The 18945-nt window shown below is 45.8% G+C and overlaps 1 protein-coding gene across 1 annotated transcript in view; it reads right to left on the reverse strand.

Annotated features, from left to right (window-relative positions):
- Positions 1–18263, reverse strand: part of BCL2 (BCL2 apoptosis regulator) — a 95273-nt gene extending 77010 nt beyond the window's left edge. Inside the window, exon 1 of the mRNA XM_041475914.1 lies at positions 16432–18263. Within this exon, the coding sequence (XP_041331848.1) occupies positions 16432–17031 (600 nt within the window). The 5' untranslated portion in view covers positions 17032–18263. The remainder of the gene's footprint in view (positions 1–16431) is intronic.
- Positions 18264–18945: the final 682 nt, after the last annotated feature.

Raw genomic sequence — 18945 nt, forward strand, 5'->3', positions numbered from 1 at the left:
GTGTGAAAGCAACCACTTTAATAACAACAAGAATGTAGCATAAACGGGAAGAGTTTTCCCCTATGTCCACCCCTTAAAGCAAAGCTGCTCTCAGAGTGGGTGGGCACATGGGACCAACCACGGTTTCATGTCTGCTTACACTGAGGCTCATTGATAACCAAGGAGCCACAACCATCCACCCCCCTGTACTCTTCATCTGGCATTTCTCACCTGTATCACCTTTGCAACAAAGACTTTGCCTTCCAAGAACAATTCAATCTAAAATGCAACAGGCAGAGTTCCCTTAGCTCTGCACTTCCTCTGTAACACATTTTATTTTCATATCCTTTCTGTCCATTTCTGCAGCGGGTATACACATCCAGTAACTTACATGCTTGTCTGTATTAGAAACTTCTAGCTTCTCACATGACTTCCATTAAAAAGAAAAAAGTTTTAAAAAAAGATTTATGAGCAGCATGAACATACCAGCCAGCTTGCTTTCAGAAAATTACAAATCTATGCAAGAACATGATGACAGGATGATTTTGAATGAAAATAACACCAGCATAATCCAACCCTGGGAAATCATTCCTCTGAAATTATGTTCACAAAACACTAAGGCTGATTTTTTTGGGTGCAAATTGGACTGTGAATCTCAAACTACATGGCTACTCAGAGTAACCTTGGTTACCTCTGTAAAACTCTCCTGCTCTCAGAGGACCAGCAGGAGCCTGCCCAACACCAAGTGCCAGCTGAGGCTCACTGGGAGAAGCGCTGCGACGCCGATGCCTTGCCCTGACCCTCGGCACTGGGATGAGCTGTGCCCACAGCGAGGAGGGGACCTGCTGCCAAGTGCTACACCCGACCCCGAGCAGCCAGATCGCACATCCTGGTAGCAGCACGCAGCACAGGACACGGAGCACAGGACACAGATCCTCTCCGGCGTGCGATCCTGAAACCTCGACTGACGCGGATGTCCAAGGACTGCCTGCCAAGATACTGACTGCTGCACTGGGCCCTGGGGTCATACATCAAATGTTCACATGCACTGACAGATGTTTATGTTGGTCATCCTGATTTAACTCCCATTACATCATTTACCAAGCTACTGATGTTATCATAAACGATTAAACAAGCCGGCAAAGGGGACTCAAATACAAAGCTGATTCCCTCATGGTATGAGGGCATTACCACTCCAGACTGAGTCCTGCTCTTAAATCAAATTGAACAACTGCACAGATTCTTTAATTCATTTGAATTCTGTATGGAGAAGTGCTCCTTTTCCCAGAAGACTGATTTCGTTCATCATTTGACCATCACAGGATGAATGAAAGGTATTAAAAGGTAAAGGGGGGGGCGGGGGGGGGGGGGGTCGGGTCAGACTTGGAATCACAAATTATTAGTATAAAACTAAAAACAGTTTTGTACTTTAATTAAGGAGCTGCTTGGGCTGGGATTCATTTAAACTACCTTAGTTCTTCAAAGTCTGCTGCATTATTTAGTGCTTCCAGTCACTTCTGGTTTGTGTCTGGACTATTTTAACATGCTGAAAATAACTGAAAGTTCTGAGGGAGCAAAATTAATAAGCAGAGGAAGTCCTCAATCGAGTGTGTACATAACATGCTTTCTGCCTGCCATTGAAATACAGTATTATCAAATACAAGGGGTTAAATTTAAACTCTGACCACCTCCCTGCTTGCTTGGTTGTCATTAAGTGTGGGGAGGGAATAGGAAACACTTCACACATCTTATTTTCCGCTTCCAATATATTTTTGAGTTTTCTAGTGCAGGCTTTGCTTGGATGTGTAATCACTGTGGAATGGCTACTATACTCTTGCTTCACTGCATAATACTTTCCCTTCCTCCTTCTGTAGGATTCCTCATGAAAATAGGCACTTTGTGTTTTTGGCCCTAAGGACAGAACATAATGTACTGTCTCTAGGAAAAAATTAAAAAAATAAAAAATCATTAAAACATTTTCCACTACTTAAAAAAACCTCGACACATGAAGTACTACTGTATTTCTGTTACACACATGACCTCATAGATAGATGTGTGCATCCACACACACAAATGCATTCAATTTTCAATTTAGCTATTTATAGAACTCTATAATTTTTTCTGGCTCAAGTTCTAGTAAGTCTTCCCTGATGGGGTTCAGTTCACACGGTTTCACAGCCCTTCATTTTGCTTCAAATTCATATCCATGGAATGCCCCTCCCCGACCCTGCCTCCTCCTAGAACCCCATTTAATGTTTTGCTGATTAAATTGGCCCTTTGCTTTACTGAATTCATCACAAAATCCAGCAGGTTTTTTATTTCCTAAGGAGCTCTGTGTGTCTTGACAATTTTTCTTGCAATCTCCTAACAGCAAAGCTCAGGGATCCAGTTGCTTCTGTCTACAACCCCTTTCTTGCTGATGAAACATGCTAAGCACACCTAGGAAGTCTTGGCAGAGAGGCACATAAAGATCTTCCAGCCACGCTGCTGCTCCCTTAAGTAGGAACAATGGAGATTTGGGGAGTGTTTGAGAATCATGGAGCCTTTGTCCAAGCTGGCAACAGCGCAGAAGTTCTGGAAGACAGGCAGCTATATGATGCTGCTCCACTTTCAGTGAGACGGGTAAAAAAGAATGTTCAGAGACCTCAAGGCAGGAGAACCTTTTCTTCCCTGTCTTCAGGCCCCTCAGACTTCAACAAACCCTCCTGTCCTACGGTAAGGGTGCCCCTAGTTGATTTAGGACAGATGGATCTGATGGTACTTCCATCTCTTCCAATTCTCCATCCTCTTTCCAGCCTGCCAGGTGGGAAGGCAAGGCTGACTGCACTGCAGCCCAGCAGCTGTGGGAATGCCCACTGAGACCTAAATGCCCATTTATGTAACTTCCAGGTAAGCTCTGCTTTCTTTTGGTAAGAAGAGCCATCCTGCCATGTCAAGGTGCAGTGCTGGAATGCACAACAGCAGCAAGAGGGAATTGCCCCCTCTCTCCACTCTCCAAAGCTCTGGGAGCATACAGCCTGCATAAAGGACAGAGAGGCAGTGCTCAGAAAGTAAAAAGTCATTAAAGTGAAAACCCATGAGGCAGATAACAGCTTGCTGCCAGACTTCTCAAAATTTAAGTGTTGATTGTTCAGAATTTATGTCTAGATTTTTCTTAAGAATGCAATTTCCTGGCACATGGTACAAGTCACTCTAGACCTGCATGTCAGCACAGCAGGCATCCTGTTGCAAAGGTTATTATGGAACTATTGAATGTTTTCATGCCAAATTTGTCCAAATTAAGCCGAGGGGAATGGAAATACTTTCCCTGGATAGGTGGTGGTTGCATTAGGTGGGTTTGTTTATAAGGAGAATAAAAGTTACAGCTAAATATAAAAGCAGATATATCATAATATTGTCTGAGAACTTGAATAACATGTCATTCAGCCTGTGTGCTGTGGAAAGAACACGAAGGTCAAGTCTAAAATAAGATCAGTGACTGTTTGACAATAGAAACATGTAGGAGGTAGAGCAGGAGAATTTTCCACATTTTTTTCAAATGGCATTTTTCTTTCAAAAAATATCCTTCTCTACCTTGCAACGAGTCTGATGCAAAAAACCTGTTGAACTTCATGCAAAACATACTGCTGAATTCAGTGTGTTTTTGATCAGCCCCCTGGCAAACCTGTATTAGTAATTTGTGCCAACTGTTTACTTTTTTGTATTATGCTTAGCTGGGAAAATGAAAGAAAGCTGCTCTGTCGCATTTATGTTTTTAAAGAGTTTCACTTTCTGCTTGAGCCCTCTCATTCTGCTTCCCTGGAAGTCAGAGACTTCAGTGAGTCTATTGCTTCAGTGAGTCTATTGCTACCTTTTAAAGGTAAGCACACCTAAATTTCCAGCATCGGGGAGCGCACAGAATCCTTGCCAAGGCCAAAAAGAGAGAGAGGGAGGAAGGAAAAAGCCCAGCTAAACTACTACTTGGAAGTATTTTATAAAATCTAATGCATTCCTTTTTTATTTTGTTCATCCACCAAAACCTAGGGTGAAGACATGATGTCAAGGTCTTGCCATTTGCCAAAGTGCAGTGGAGGTGGGGATTTCAGCCTCTTCCCTGCAGCAGGCACAACCATCCCTCAGTAAGTCTTGCAGGAGAAAAGGAACTTGCAATCCCAGTCTTGACAGAGACATCCAATTCCCTCTACTTTTACTTCAGCCAGTGATGTCAGACACACTTTTATTTTGTCCCCCACATTCACTTTCAAATACAGTTACAACCACTTCCCTGTAAAATGTGTTACAAAAAGCGTCTTGCAATGCTCTAATCCCCCTGCCAACCGTTCCAATGGCAAAATCCATGACTTTAAAGCAAAGGCAAGAGACAGAACCCAGCTCAAGGCTAAGGCCTGAAGGCAGCTGCCCTTCCTTTCCCTCTGAGCTGTGGTACACAGTCCATGTAGTTTCCAAAGCCAACGTTGAAAGATTAATTGCCAACTTGTTCCTCCATGGGAGGACTCTCAGGGTTCCTGGGAGGAAGGGCCTGGCAGGGGAAGGAAATGTGGGGATAGAGCATCCTCTCCTGAGCTCCCCCAACCTGTCCCTGTCCTCTGGAGACTGTGCACCAAAGCTCAGGGTGGCAAGGTCCCCTCTGAGGAACCTTCAGGGAGGCTGCAGGAGAGGTGGAGGAAGGAGCCAGTGCCTTGTGGCACACCAGCCTTGCCAGGGGGTCAGAAGAAGCCCCAGGCACAGGCTGGCCAGAGGGACAGGTCCTGCTTGGGTTTGTGCTCCACAGCCCCCTTCCGCTGACCTCCAAACCCTGGGGCAGACACGGCCAAAATGAGTATCACACCGAGGGCTGGCACACGGTGGCTTAGACCCTAATGATCCCACTGGGAATGCAGCATTGTTCTGGCCCTATTAACAATAATTTGCGTGTTGTCTAATAGCCCTGGGAGGAAAAAATTAAAAATAAAAAGGGTGGCAGGCCCTGAGGGAAGAGAAGAGGAAATGGGACCGCTGCCATTTTCTTCTGAGACCTGGCAAAGTAAGAAGGCTGACTTTCTTAAGGAGCCAGACGTAAAACCATTCATTGCAAAATTATTTAATCTCTAACTTAATAATTCAGCCTTCATTGCTTCAAGGCAGGGTTTTGAGAACCCAAGCCATTTAACTACTCTGAAAAGCTCCTGTCAAACCAGCCTGATGGGGACCTTGGTCATAGGAAACTGATTTTAGCAGGACTCTGAGTCTCTCCCAAGGCACTGGTGACAGTGATCTTTCAGATGAGGAGTTGCTCTCAGCAGAAAGGTCTGAAGCACAGAGGCAAGGGACATCTGCACACAGAGCTTCCCCATCGAACTTGGAGCCTTACATATAAAGAGCAGTCAGCAACACTGAGCTGCCACAGTTCCAGTCATTATTTCCTTTTGTTGAGAAGAGTTTCTTTAGGGATCAAAGTCTCCTGAAAACCAAACAAGCTGCCTGTCCATCCCTTCCAAAAGAACAGGTAGTTTATTCCAGCTGTCAGCAACTGCAAACCAAACAGCTCCTCTCCCACTGTCAGTTTTTGCTCTAGGCCAGTTATTAAAGTTAAACAGTTGCGTTTGCAAGAATGATGTATTGTGTCTGCAGGGGGGAACAGAAGGGAGTAGAGAGATGGGGAAAAAAAAAAAAAAGGCAAGCAAGTTTTCTAAAACGAACCCTAGGCCAGTTTACACAGCCTAACAGTGTGCCAGTGCTGCCTCTTCCTTCAGTCCACTGAACTCCCACAGAACTCCCAGCCTTCAGGATGTACTACCATGCCACAAGCATCCTCCTCACTGCGCTGGGGGAAATAATTTTTTTTTTAAAAAGGCAGAAAAAACCCAGTTGCTTGTAAAATAAATATACTATTCCCTTGTGAAAGAATCCACTTCAAAAGGTATGAAAAAAGGTACAGGTTTCCCCACCAGCTGTGCCACCCAGACTGAGAGCAGAGTGGAAAGGCCCCTTCTCATGCTCCTAGGGCAGGGAGGCTGCCCAGCTTGCCCCCGGGGCTGAGGAACAGCTTTACTGGCCAAGCTGGGCAGGAGCAATTTCTAGAAAACTGTCGTGGCCCTGGTGGGACACTACCACCCCTGTCCCACACAGGCACAGTCAGGAGGATGTGTGCGGCATCCCGGGCTCCCCTTACAGTGAGGATGCCTGGGAGGCTGAAAAGCACTCGCAAGGAAAAGCCAGAGGCAGCCTTGCCCCAGTTTCCACCACTGCACAGCCGTGCCCAACCACCCACTGCAAGCAGGGCTCTGCACAACACTCCACTGATCCCTTTCTGGGTCTGTCCACACGCTCACTGCTGTGTGAGGCTACACACCACCGCTTCTAGCACCCACACTGGAAAAAAACAGCTATTGACTCCAAATGGGCAAGGATTCCACACATTCAGCCCAGAGCCAAATACATGGATTTTCTACTGCAGGGATTTTTTTTTCAGACAGCCATGAGCTACTGCAGAAGCCTGAACAGACTCCAGGCCAGCTCATTTACTTGCAGCCTTGATTGCCACCTGACATTTCAAGAGATTGGTTTATTTTCTCCCTTGTCAGGGCGCCCTGCTGCGGCACTCGGGCCCCGTGAGGAGCAAAGCTTTTCCCTCAGCCAAGCTCCACAGCAGTGCTGCTAATTACTGCAGATCTGGAAAACAGAGAAAGGAACGGGTCAAGCTGGAATCTGGAAATAACACAGGCATTAGGATTCCTTCTCCTTATCTGGGACCTCGCGCATCCAGCAGCAGACTGGATTAGACATTTGGAGAGTGTGATTTAATGTGATGTGCCAGATCACTTCAGGAGAGGGGCTTTGGATATGTCTGACTTGAGGAAAAATTTGCAGACACCTTGGAGCACAATGTAGAATTTGCTTCAGTTATGAAGGAGGGAGTCATTACTACAGTTTTTTAGTGTCTTTTTTTAAACTTAAGCTGTGGGCTCATTCTTGAGAATGAAACCTCAACAGGTTTTATCTGTCTACAGCACTGACCACCTTATTCTGCTAATGGAAATGTCAACTCATTTACTAGAGTATTTATCTTTGATTTATTTCTAACTCTGTTTTGTCTATTAAAAATAAGAGATTAGAAATAGGATCCTTTACTACATCATATAACAAGTCTGAACATGTGAAGAGTATTCTTAAGAAAGGAGCTCATTCTGTTAGAGACAAGCCTGCAATAGTTATTCCATCACAAAAACAGGCTACAGGACGATCCCATAGATTTTACTGGCCTGCTGTCTGTGGTCTTATTCCATCTTTCTAGTGACTCATGTAAGTCTCTCCAAGGCACATAACAAAAATTTTGTCTCCTAAGGCTTCCTAAGGCTCAATTCAGCAAGATATTTAAGAGTAACTTCAAGCTCATGCTTAAGCCAAAAGGTTTGATTACTACTCATTAAAAAAAAAAAAAAGTTTAAAATTGCTTTTGCTGCTTGTATCTGAGCATTTAATGAAGCTTGTGAATGGAAGCACAACAATACAAGCGTATAAAGATACTTCCTACAGGTGCATATGATATACTGATACTACTCCTTCCCTGAAGTGCCACAGACAGATTTTTCATACAGTGGGAAGAGAAAAGGAAAGACAAATTCCTTCTTGAAACACCCAATGAACTGGGCTGATACTTAAAGGAAAACACAAATAGTATTACTTGCCATTTCTCACTGCTCACCCTTCCCCTACATAAAAACTAGAAATCAACACCTGAAACCCATCTTTTTAATCTGCTTCTATCACAAGAATTGCTAAACACATCCAAACAGTGGAACTGAAAAAGTTTAAGCCTAATTTCCATTTAACTTTTTTTTCCTTCTTATATCTCCTCTCCACTCAAATCTCACCCAAGATACTTTCACAATCTGACTCACTTTGCTCTTTCCCAGGCTAGCAAGCTCCAGCAATGACAAAATGTAATGCTACAGATTTGAGCTTTATTCTAAGCTCCAAATTACTAAACTGGACATTTTGTTCAAAATTGTACCTTGTATCACTCCTTTTTTTTAAATTATAGACCACCAGCTCAATTCACAACAGCACGATGGGCAACAACAAATTTCCCATACCTTGTGTGCTGTATATCAAGAATACCTATTTCATATATGGGTTAACTGAAAAAAGAGAGGTATTAGTGATTTGCCCCATTTCCTATCATGTACTCAATACTAGAGCAAGAAGAGGAAGTTAAGTTTTGACTTTAGTTACTTTCTCAAACAACTGTGTGATGGCCTCTTTCAGTCACTATGCAGGGTAAAATGAGGCCTTTCCTTTTTCATTGTACCTGGCCCACATTCTTAAATTACTCACTGAAGTGTCCTGAAACCCACTGAGCTGCCTTTTCAATCAACAAAACGGAATCATTCTTTTTATGCTTCCTAAATAAAATAGCAATAAAATTATGTATGCACTGAAGGATGCAGAGTATTTCTTTCAACTAACTCAAAATCATAGAATCACAGAATCATTTAGGTTGGAAAAGACCTCAGAAATCATCAAGACAAACCACTAACCCAGCACTGGTTGTTTTCACAGAACTTCGATGACAAATACAAGGAGGATTGGCTTGCAACTTTAAATGAGAAAGGGCAATGCATAACAGAACTCCAGTCAGCACACGAGTAAATTCTGTGATGTGGGTGCTCTTAGAAGCACTTCAAGTGCATTTACAATTATCTTAACAACAAAACACATGCAGGAGTAAGTTTTCCCTGGATGGATGAGCAGCGCATCCATCCCAGTATCCCCTCCAACACCAGGTGCTCTGGGGGAGAAGCAATGGAATTGATAATTTTGAAACAGCATTTCCTGGAGAAAGCTCTACCCTCAGCACCTGGTGATCTGATTTCAGCAGCTGATGTTAAATTTACCCTAAGGTGAATGGCTGCCCTTTCAAGGAATTTGACTCAAACAGCAGCATAGATGTTTTCCCTACTCTTATAAATAAATATCTAAACCTTTCCTGAATGCAACTCAGTACTTTCACTCACAACCTTCCCATGAAAACAACCTCCAAAGGTTAATCATGTGTTGCAGAAAAGGCTGGTTTTGTCTATTAGCTGAAAACCTGTGGCTTTTTCATTTGATCTTATTTTTCTTGCCGCATATACAAAGTAAACACAACTACAATTGTCCAATTAAGTGCCTCTTCCTGTTCCTATTGAAGTCAATGGCAACACTTTCTAACATCAGATTTGTTTTCTTACTCATTAACTGTAAAATCCAGAAACTGGCAAGGAACTTTCCAGCAAGGGGGAATTTTGCAAAGTCCATCAATATACAATAATTATGACAGCAACCTAACATTAAGATAAAATAACAGAAAATAAATTCCAGACTGTCAGATGCATTTGGAAAAGTTATCTGGTTTCATAGTCTTTTGGGAGCCAAAAGGAAAAAAAAAAGGCCAAAAAAAAGCCATCAGATTGTTAATGAGACTGAAAGCCAGAGTAAAATAAAAATCCCTCAAATCTGTCATCAGCATTCATGTTTGCCAAGGCCTGGATGTTATCCTGCTGGGGAAGAGAAGATTTATGGTATCACACACCTTCATCCATCCTATTATTATATATGAAATGGAAAATAAAACAGGCTGGTACTGCCCTTAGAAATAATCAGTATTTTGCTGCCACTGAGTAACAAATGTTGTTATTATTATTACTAAATCAGCAGGAGGGCAGCCACGAGGTGCTCATAAAAAAATTATTTTTAAAAAACCAACAAACCAAACGGGGCTGGGTTCCACCCTCCCAAGGGTGTGAATGAAAATAAAACAGGGATGGAGGTGGGCAGGGCAAGGCCAGACCTGGCACACATAGTTCCTGAGGTGGCAGCACCCAGTGCCCGGTGCCAGCAGCAGGGATGGAAGGGGGCAGTCAGGAAGCTGAGGACTGCTGGTCCACCTTGAAGCAGAAAGAAAAAACAGGCAAAGAACCAGAACGTCTCACCATAACCCTGATCACCAAAAGGGATGGAAATGAATCAGGCAAGAAGTAAAAATCCTCTTTGCTAACAGGACAGTCATTATTCAATCAGATCTTTCGCACTGTTTTTAGCTCCGTGACTGCCCAGGCTGCTGACCTAGTTTGGGGCCACCCAGAGCTCGGGTCAGGAGCCAGTGGTCCCTGCCTTACCAGAGCCTGGGGCAGCACCGTGGTGATAAAAGGCTTTGGGCTGGGTCGGCAAGGGGGCTGCAGGGCAAGATGGGAGACAAGGACACAGCACGATTGCTGGCATCTGCTGCCAGCAAGCAGAGAGCCACCACTTCAGCCACCCTTGCCCCAAGCCCCAGCCCAGCAGCCCTTGGTGGCGATGGCAGAGCACAGGGCTGGCTTTCTGTGCACCAGGCACAAACCAACACACGAGACCAAAACCACAGCAGAGGTTTCAGAGCGACACCTGAGCGCCACTCCCGTTTCTGCATCCACCTCCCTCCACCATGCCAGGTCCGACCTGCTGAGAGATGGGCCTCTCTCTCATCAAGGACACCTGTATTGAGCACGAGGCTTAATGTTTGCTGGCGATGCAGTACAAAGTTCCCATGCTGCCTTAGGAAGCCCAGGCCCTGGGATCTGGCCGCTGGGAAAATGCTTCTGCTCCACATGCAATTTCACACATCATTGCATAGGTCTTGTGATTCTCCTGCTAGAGCCATCGGAGGAACGCTTGTGCCTCGGCAGAAAAATTCAACTGGATTTTCTTCATGGATTACCAACTCTGAATTTCAAGCTACATACTCAAAAAAACTAAGCTCCTTACTGTCCAGCAGAGCTAACACAGCAGCTCGGGAGATGCCTGTGTTAGTGCAGGCACAGAACAAACTTATTTCTCAATATTGAAAGTAAAGTAAAACTTTTTAATAGGATTGCTGTTTGAACTTTACAGTTCTTTGCAAGATCAAGGCAAATGACATCATCTCCACAAGTGAGACCCCTGGTTCTGAAATTTTAAAGGTCACAGTCAATACATTTTTTTTTGTTTTTTTAGAAAAAAAACAGACTTCTGAGAAAATATGCAGCCCACTGTTTTTGCAAGTTACAGAGAAAGCTATTATAAATGAAAGGGACTAGAGAACCACAATCATTTTCTCTTTCTGCCCTAGCTCTTCTCCTTGCTTCGGCACAGATCCTCTGCAGAATGAATTTCTTTCTCTTCAGCAACAGCAAAAAGCAAAATATTTTGATAATATTTTGAGAATTTGATTATAAACCCACAAAGCCACAAAAACTGGCAAAGGACCTAGAAGGTGCAACACTTGAAACTGCCAATTCACTTATTTAACGGAGTGGATTTCAGATAGTTTCCTTTTACCAGTCAAACAGTGACTTGGGGTTAGCCCCACTGGGGATTGAGTCGTTACAAGGCCACGCGTCGCCGCTAAAGAAAGTCGAAGCTCCTCTGCTCCATGCTCTGCCTGGCAAAGCACGTGGCATCCCTCTGCAAGCAAGGTGAAGTCCCGTGCTGAAAGAGCAAGAGGCTTTTGCTTGGGACTTGCACAAGAAGCAGCGTGTTTGTGCAGGAGGGTGCCTGGCAGAGCAGCCCAAATCCAAAGCCCAAAAGGGATGGGGTTTTGGCCAGCACCCCACGCACGAGCTGTGGAAGGGTCCTGTGTCACACTGATCCATGATCTCTAGCTCTGTCCTGGAGGAAGATGCCTCTGCCATCCCCCACCTCCATGACACAGCCAGGGACAATTGCAGGGCACAGAGATGCTCCCAGCTTCCTTTCCAAGGTGTGCCACCAAGCAAAGACAGTTAATTATTTAATAGGCACAAAATAAAAGAGGTAGCTCAGTGATTAGGACAATCAGCTCAGGAGAAGAGAAAGCTGGGGGTCTTGTTGCTCATCTAAGAAGCATTTATTCATTTGGCTGTGGACAGCCACCTGAGAAAACATATCAGACTGCAGGAATTAGACACCCTCGTTCTTCCTCCTCCACCAAATGAAATATCACCCCTGTAGAATTAGAAGGAGCCCTGTTGCCAGAGGGGAAGACACCTCAGCAAAATCAGCAGCCATCTGGAAGGTGAAACCTCCAGAGATGTTGGAGATGTGATGCCCTACTGCCAGGCTGGAGAAAGTCTCATTGCCAAAGCTCAGGAGAGGCCTAAACTAAGGAGCCGACAGGAAAAGTGGGGACTTCTCCTCAGATGCTTTTGCAGGCGAGGATGGCACCTAAGTGACAGCAGCTGGGCCAGAGGGTGCCTGCCAGCTTTGGGACATGGAGGTTCTTGGGAATGGTGTCCCACACAGCCCCAAAGTGCCTCCCATCTCTCACGGCAGAAGCAGCTCCTGACTAGCTCGGGTGAGGAACAGTGAGAAGCCAGGGACTTCCATCAAACTCTGGCTAGGCAGGCACTCGGAGGATGCAAGTGCTTATGTTCCACCAAAGGTCCACTTCAGACATCTAAATCCTTCCCCGTATGTGGCCTTAACTCTCCAGCAGAATATAAAGAACCACAATAAAGGAACAGAATCAAATGAAAACACATGGCCATTGCATTCCTGGTTCAAATGTAAATACAGTAATTTAAAATTAAGTGTTCTTGGCTGAATTTTTTCTCTGGTTCTCTCACCTGAGCTTCTTTTCATACTTTACATCAAAAATGTACATATCTATGTAAATATGATGGTGCCTGTGTCTCCTTCTGTAGTGCTCATACTCTTGTTTTTTTCTTGAACAGCTTGGGGAGAAAGCCATATGTTGGACTAGAAGTGCCCAGAGCTAAGCACGGCTCCCACGTCTGTTAGGTTGTGTGCCCAAAGAGGGAACCCATCATGGCAAGACAAACACAGTTCTTCCTCCCACACCAACTGCATCCCTTCAGTGTTCCCCATGTCAATGTCAAAAAAAGTTGCCAAGTGCGACAGGCCACTGCCAAGCCAGTCCTTCTGCAGCTCTGGAAATTAAAATGAAGCCATTAAGTTTTTAATCAGAAGGCATATATTATACCAAGTGCCACAAAATTGCAGAGATGAGCTAGTTCTCCTCTTTTTTCTTTTTTAATACAATTAAGATGTTATCAGGCCGAAGTACAATATTGCGGTATCCTGGCCAAAGTGAAAATCTTTGAAAGCAGCATTTATTTGCCACCAGAACCACAAGCTAATAATGCAGATTACGTGCAGTCCCCATCTGTTGCTTTTCCTAAGTTTTGAACAAACCCATGAGGCCGTGTATTGTAAGGGCATTAACAACCCCAGACACCATTATCAGCGATGTCTAGTGCCTAAAATTTATACTCCACCAGCTATATCCCCCTCCCACCCTGCCTTTCGATATGCTTTCCTTCTTTGTTTCCCTTGCAATATAAAGAATTCACATCCTGAAAACACACTGCCAACTTATAGAATGGACTCAGACTAGACAGACAAATAAGAAAACCAAACGTCAACCAAATTTCAGACCTGAGGGTAAGACACAGGCCCACTCATGAGACACAAGGCCCATGTTGCCCAAATTACCTGCTGTGTAAAACATGCTCTCACGACTGTGACACTCTCTTCTCTGGTACTGTGCAGCCTTTCATAAATTTACCACTCCACAAAATACCAAGGAGCCAAAATATAGAGGAGGAGGCTACAGCAGCCAGGGCTCCTGCCTGTTGTATCACCCTGCATGACAGGGAGATCTTGCAAGAGGCTGTGCTGAAGTCCTACCAAGCATGACCACATGCTACTCTGGAAGAGCCATTTATGAATAAGGTTCCTACATGGGGTATGGTGCAAGAGGCAAGTTGAAGACCGAGCACATGTATTAAAGCATCCTTTTACACTGACAGATTCTAAAATCTAGAAAAAGGAAAAAAAAAAAAGAAAAAAAAGAAAAATCCACTACCCCATGCTCTCCTTGATTTCTTCTGTCTGAAGAAAGGATCCCAAAAGCTGTGTTTGCAACTTCATGTTAGTCTTTTGTTCTTCGTAAGCAGCCATAAGGTTCTGCCTGTGTTTAATAATGCTAGGGTTCAATGCTTTAATAATGCCAGGGTTTAATAATGCTAGGGTTCAAAGATACCAGCCACGAACCAGAGAGACAAGCAAAAGCCACCTTCAGGTAGTATTTCATGTGTACATTACAAATAACAAGCGACAGTAAACGGTATCACGTGCATCCAAATTCTGGAGCTTTTGTTGACAGGAAATCTCAATAAACAATTAAATGCCTATCAATAAGAAGCATCTTTTCCTTTTAAAGGCAGTCATTGTTTACAGTCCAAGTTTCTTGTTCTTCTAACTGTCAAGCAACAGCTCCAGCATTCTCCTCCTCTGGCCAATCACGCCTGGTAACACCTGTCTTTTCACATTCTCGGTTTTATTCATTATTTATGTTTCTCTTTACACAATACACCCACAGGACAATACATCTCCAGCATGCTTACGATTTGATCCAAAGCTCACTGGAGTCAAGAGAATGACTTCACTGGCTCTGGAGCTAACCGAGGGCCCCAGCTCCACAGACGGGCTTCCAGCCTGAGGAGGGACTTACGCACAAGTTAGGCATCCCAGCCCAGAAGTGCAGTCGCAAAATCCCTAACCCTTTAGCTGCTCGTCTCTGAACAAGCCTGAACCATTCAGAGGTTTGGGCTTTTTCCTCTAGCCATCTGTTTTGTGAAAAAAGACCTCCACAACACTAAAAAACCCTCTGTAGTGATCTGTGAACTAGGGGGTCAGGGGATAGACCTCCCTCTCCCAAGTCTGGTCCCAACAACCAGGTGCTGGAGTCACGCTGTGTGTATGTGTGTATATACATAAGTGTGTGCCTGTGTATGTGTGCATATTTGTATATAATGCACAGACACACACACACACACACACACACACACACATTTTTTGCTCCCCCTTCTGGCCCCATGAATCTTGATTTTTTTTTTTTTTTCTTCTTGATGGAAGCAGAGGAGAACAATCCTGCCTCCAGTGTGACTTGTAGCAAGGCATCAGCAGCATTCTCTGGGAGGTGTGCAATGTGGGTTCCTGCTGAGAAAAGGGCCCCAAAGCCTTGCTCCCTCTGTTACAGCAGCAGGAGATGTCCTCTGCATCCCTGGACACGAATTCCCTCTAGTCAGGCAGGTTCAGCAGCAGGGAAGGCAACACCTTCATTTTTTAACAGAGCTGGTCAATGCAGTCAGCACATTATTTAGCCTAACACTGATTTACCAAGAGATCTGGTGCTAACAAACACCAGGCTTGAAAAACATGTTAACTGGGAAACATACATGTAATTTACATTTTTCTACACACACCTCTTAAAGGTGTGCTGTGTAATTGAGTCAGCTTTCTGTATTTCACAGGAGACTGAACCAGACATTGACAGTGTCCTACCTAGCTGACCTCCATTTCTAGGTGAGTTATGCCAGCTCTCAACCCAGGTTTCTTCTTCAGTATAACTTTTGCCATTTCTCCCTCCAAAAGAGCAATATCATAAGCTCTACACATACAACAGGTTTGGTTTGTGGGAGAGCAGCTGGGAGCACATTTTGTTCCAGGACATCAACTAATAAAGGAAAAAAGGAAAGAAATACCCTTTAATTCAATGCAGTTACTTATTCTGGAAAGAGAGGGAGAGAGAAAAAGGAAAGGCTTTTAACTGACTACAAGTGAAAAAGCTGTCCATTTTCCACAAGTGGAAAGCTTCCCTTTATAGTTGATGCTAAAGCCTGCCCCAGACACAGTAATCTCTGTACCTCAGAAACACAGCCACCCATCAGATCACAACAAATACTCATTTTCCAGAACAATCCCACAGGCACGGCTCCCAGCACCTTTGTTTCATCTCAAGACAAAGATTTTTCACTCTAGACATATCTTATCCCATAAAACCCCACTCCAGTGACAACCACAGCTGCAGACACTGTCACTGATGGCCACCTGCTTGCTGGTAACACCAGAATCTGATGTTTGTTGCACACCAGTGTGGTACATCACCCCTCGCAGGTAGGGATACTGCATGCACACACACACAGGTGGCCCCTGCTGTCCCAACACTGCCTGGGACCTGCCTCTTCTGCCTGGCAGCTGGATGGGCATCTCTGCTGCCCCTTCCACCCCACTGCACGACCCTGCATCGGCAAGGAACCTGCCTTGCTTAGGAACCTGCCTCCGTTCTGCCAACAGGGGAGGGTGGACAGGAGAAGTGGAGACCACAGTAAAGTGGAGACTGCTGATGAAGACAGAGCCTTGCTCACCCCTTTTATTCACCCCTTTTGCTCACCCCTTTTGCTCAAAAAAAAAAAATGTCCCCCTCACCTCAAACCGCTCCACCCTACCCTGCACCGAGGTGCAACTTGACAACTGGCAAAGGGCCTGCACTGCTTTGGCACATCCCACTGCAGACACCCCCTGGGCAAACCTTTGCTCCCACGAGTGCGATCCCCCGGGCACTGCCCAACCCGGGGTCCCACCAGCCACGGGCTGGAGCCGGGAGAGGAACCGAGCAATCGGGGGACTTACCCAGCCTCCGTTGTCCTGGATCCAGTTGTGCAGCTGCCGGTTCAGGTACTCAGTCATCCAGGCGGCGATGTTGTCCACGAGGTGAGACATCTCCCGGTTGACGCTCTCCACGCACATCACGCCGCCAAACTCGAAGAAGGCCACAATTCTGCCCCAGTTAACCCCATCTCGGAAGAGCTCCTCCACCACCGCCACGAAGCGGCTCCTGGCCGTGAAGGGCGTCAGGTGCAGCTGGCCAGACATTTGGGCAAAGTCCCTCTGGTAGCGTCGGGAGAACTCGTCCCCCGCCTGGCGCAGGACGAGGTGGACGGCCTGGGGTGCGGGGCGCAGCCCCTCGGCCGGGGGCGCGTGGCTAGCAGCAGCCGAGCCGGGGGGCTCGGGGTGCGGAGACACCAGCCCAGTGTGATCAGAGGAAGTCCCAGCAGCAGCAGCAACCGCAGCAGCAGCAACCGCAGCAGCAGCAGGAGAAGAGAGACCTGGAGGCAGGGACGCCCTGTCCTCGCTGGCAGGCCAGTCGTATCCCCTCTGGGAGAGTTTATAGTGGATGTACTTCAGCACTATCTCCCGGTTATCGTAGCCTCTTCTCCCCGGATGAGCCATAATTCCCACGAGGAAGCAGCAAGAGGAAGGGAGAGAGGAAGAAGAGGAGCAGGATGAACCCAAAAAAGTAAAGCAGCCAATAATAATAAAATTAATAACACCAAAATTTATAATCCAGTTATTGTATTGGACACGGTTTCATTCATGCTGGTGTGGGGGAGTTCTCGGGGTCTCGGAGATACTTTTGTCTTCTCAGTGTCTCCTCCTTGGTTTGAGATGCACGGCATAAATAGGGATTAAAATGCTGTATATACTTTACTTCCAGGTGCACATTTATTACTTATTATAAATTTACTTTAGGACCATTTCCTCCTCGGTGTTGAAATGCATCTTAAAAAATATTATACCGACTGAAAATCAGGTGCATTTTCCCCTAGGTGCTGGACTACCATGGACACGAAGGAGCGGACGAACACACACTGCAAAAACTGCAATTCAACACAATTTGCTAAAGCAGCCTTGGATGGACGTTAATCCAATGCACTTTATGCTAGAAACCTCAACATTAGGTTTTGGGTTTTTTGTTACACAAACTAAATTTCCTCTGTAAAGTACTTACTTGGACTATAAATATGTTCCTCTGTCAAGTTTCCTCTAAAAGAAAAATAGCAACAATAAAATCCAAACATCACAAGTCTTCAGAAGCGTTAAGTTCTGGTTGCTTTGATGCTTCAAGTCAACAAGGGGATGGGAAAGGGGCAAAAAAAAAATTTCTACGATTTCAAATGTTTTTTCCCAGACTCCTGTTTAACAGACATCTCCAAAGATGTGTCAAAGCTCAGAAAATCCCGCCTCGCAGACCGGGAAGGCGAACAACCCCAAAGAGACGGAAAATCCTGGAGACCAGATGAACCACATTTGAATCCAAGCTCTCGCAGAAGTGCTCTGTTTTTCCCTCCAGTGCAACGTACAGACATATGCATTTACGTAGTTTCATTCAGACACCGATCGCAGGAACCCGGTGCTTCCACACACACGCACGCACACACCCAAAAAATTTAAAAAATTTTAAAAATCGTATGTATTTAGGAAATTAATTCTTTTTCACAAGAAAGAGCGCAAAAAAAAAATTAATTAAAAAACGAAAATAAAAATAAAGAAGGAAAATTGCTTTTGACTGCTGCCATTTCCCGAGCAGCTTTGTATCGGCGGAGGAAGAGCCCCTGGCGCTGCCGAAGAGGGGCGCGGACGGGGCGTGTGTGCGGTGTGACTGGTGCCGATGGGGACCGCGGCCGCGGCGCCGCTGCCCGCCCGCCCGCCNCGGGGCCGGGGGCCGCCGGCCCTTCGCGGCGGAGAGCGTCCCGCTCCGCGCCTCCTCCGCCGCCCCGCGCGGATTCATTTAAATAAAATTTTTTTTTTAAATAAATGAAACGGGGAGGAAGGGAAAAAAAAAAAAAAAAAAAAAAAAAAGAAGTCTGAATGCACCTTTTTAAAAAGCAAAGTGGCCGCTGCAGGCGTGCGGGGCTCCGTGCATTTCGGCTCGAGGGTGTGCGCTGGCCGCAGCCCGTGCGCTGCCCGCCCCGCCGGGCCGGCTGTGCGGGTGCCCCGCTCCCGGCGGCGGCCACGGCCGTGCGGGCTGCGCGGGGTCCCGCACACCTGCTCCTCGCAGGCCGTCCCCCGATCGGTGTTCAGGCGATGGGACAGGCAGGGAGTTGGGTTTTGTGACTTTTTGTAGAAACGGTACTCAGGTTTGTCTCTGTGCTCCAGCCTGAAGAATTTTTTACACTGAAGAGAGGCATTAAGGAGCTGCTTGAAGATGAGGTCGATCTGGAGTTGACCAAAGAAGCAGAGTTAACCTTTAAAGCTGGTAAACCCAAAGAGCTGGGAAATAGCGGTGGCTCAGCCCCGTTGCCATCCCGAGCAGCGACTTTGTGGGCCAGGGATGTGCGCTGCTGGGACTGCCCCCGCTGAGAC

Source organism: Pyrgilauda ruficollis, unplaced genomic scaffold (genome assembly GCF_017590135.1).
Source record: "Pyrgilauda ruficollis isolate IOZ18807 unplaced genomic scaffold, ASM1759013v1 scaffold37, whole genome shotgun sequence".
Classification (NCBI taxonomy): Eukaryota; Metazoa; Chordata; class Aves; order Passeriformes; family Passeridae; genus Pyrgilauda; species Pyrgilauda ruficollis.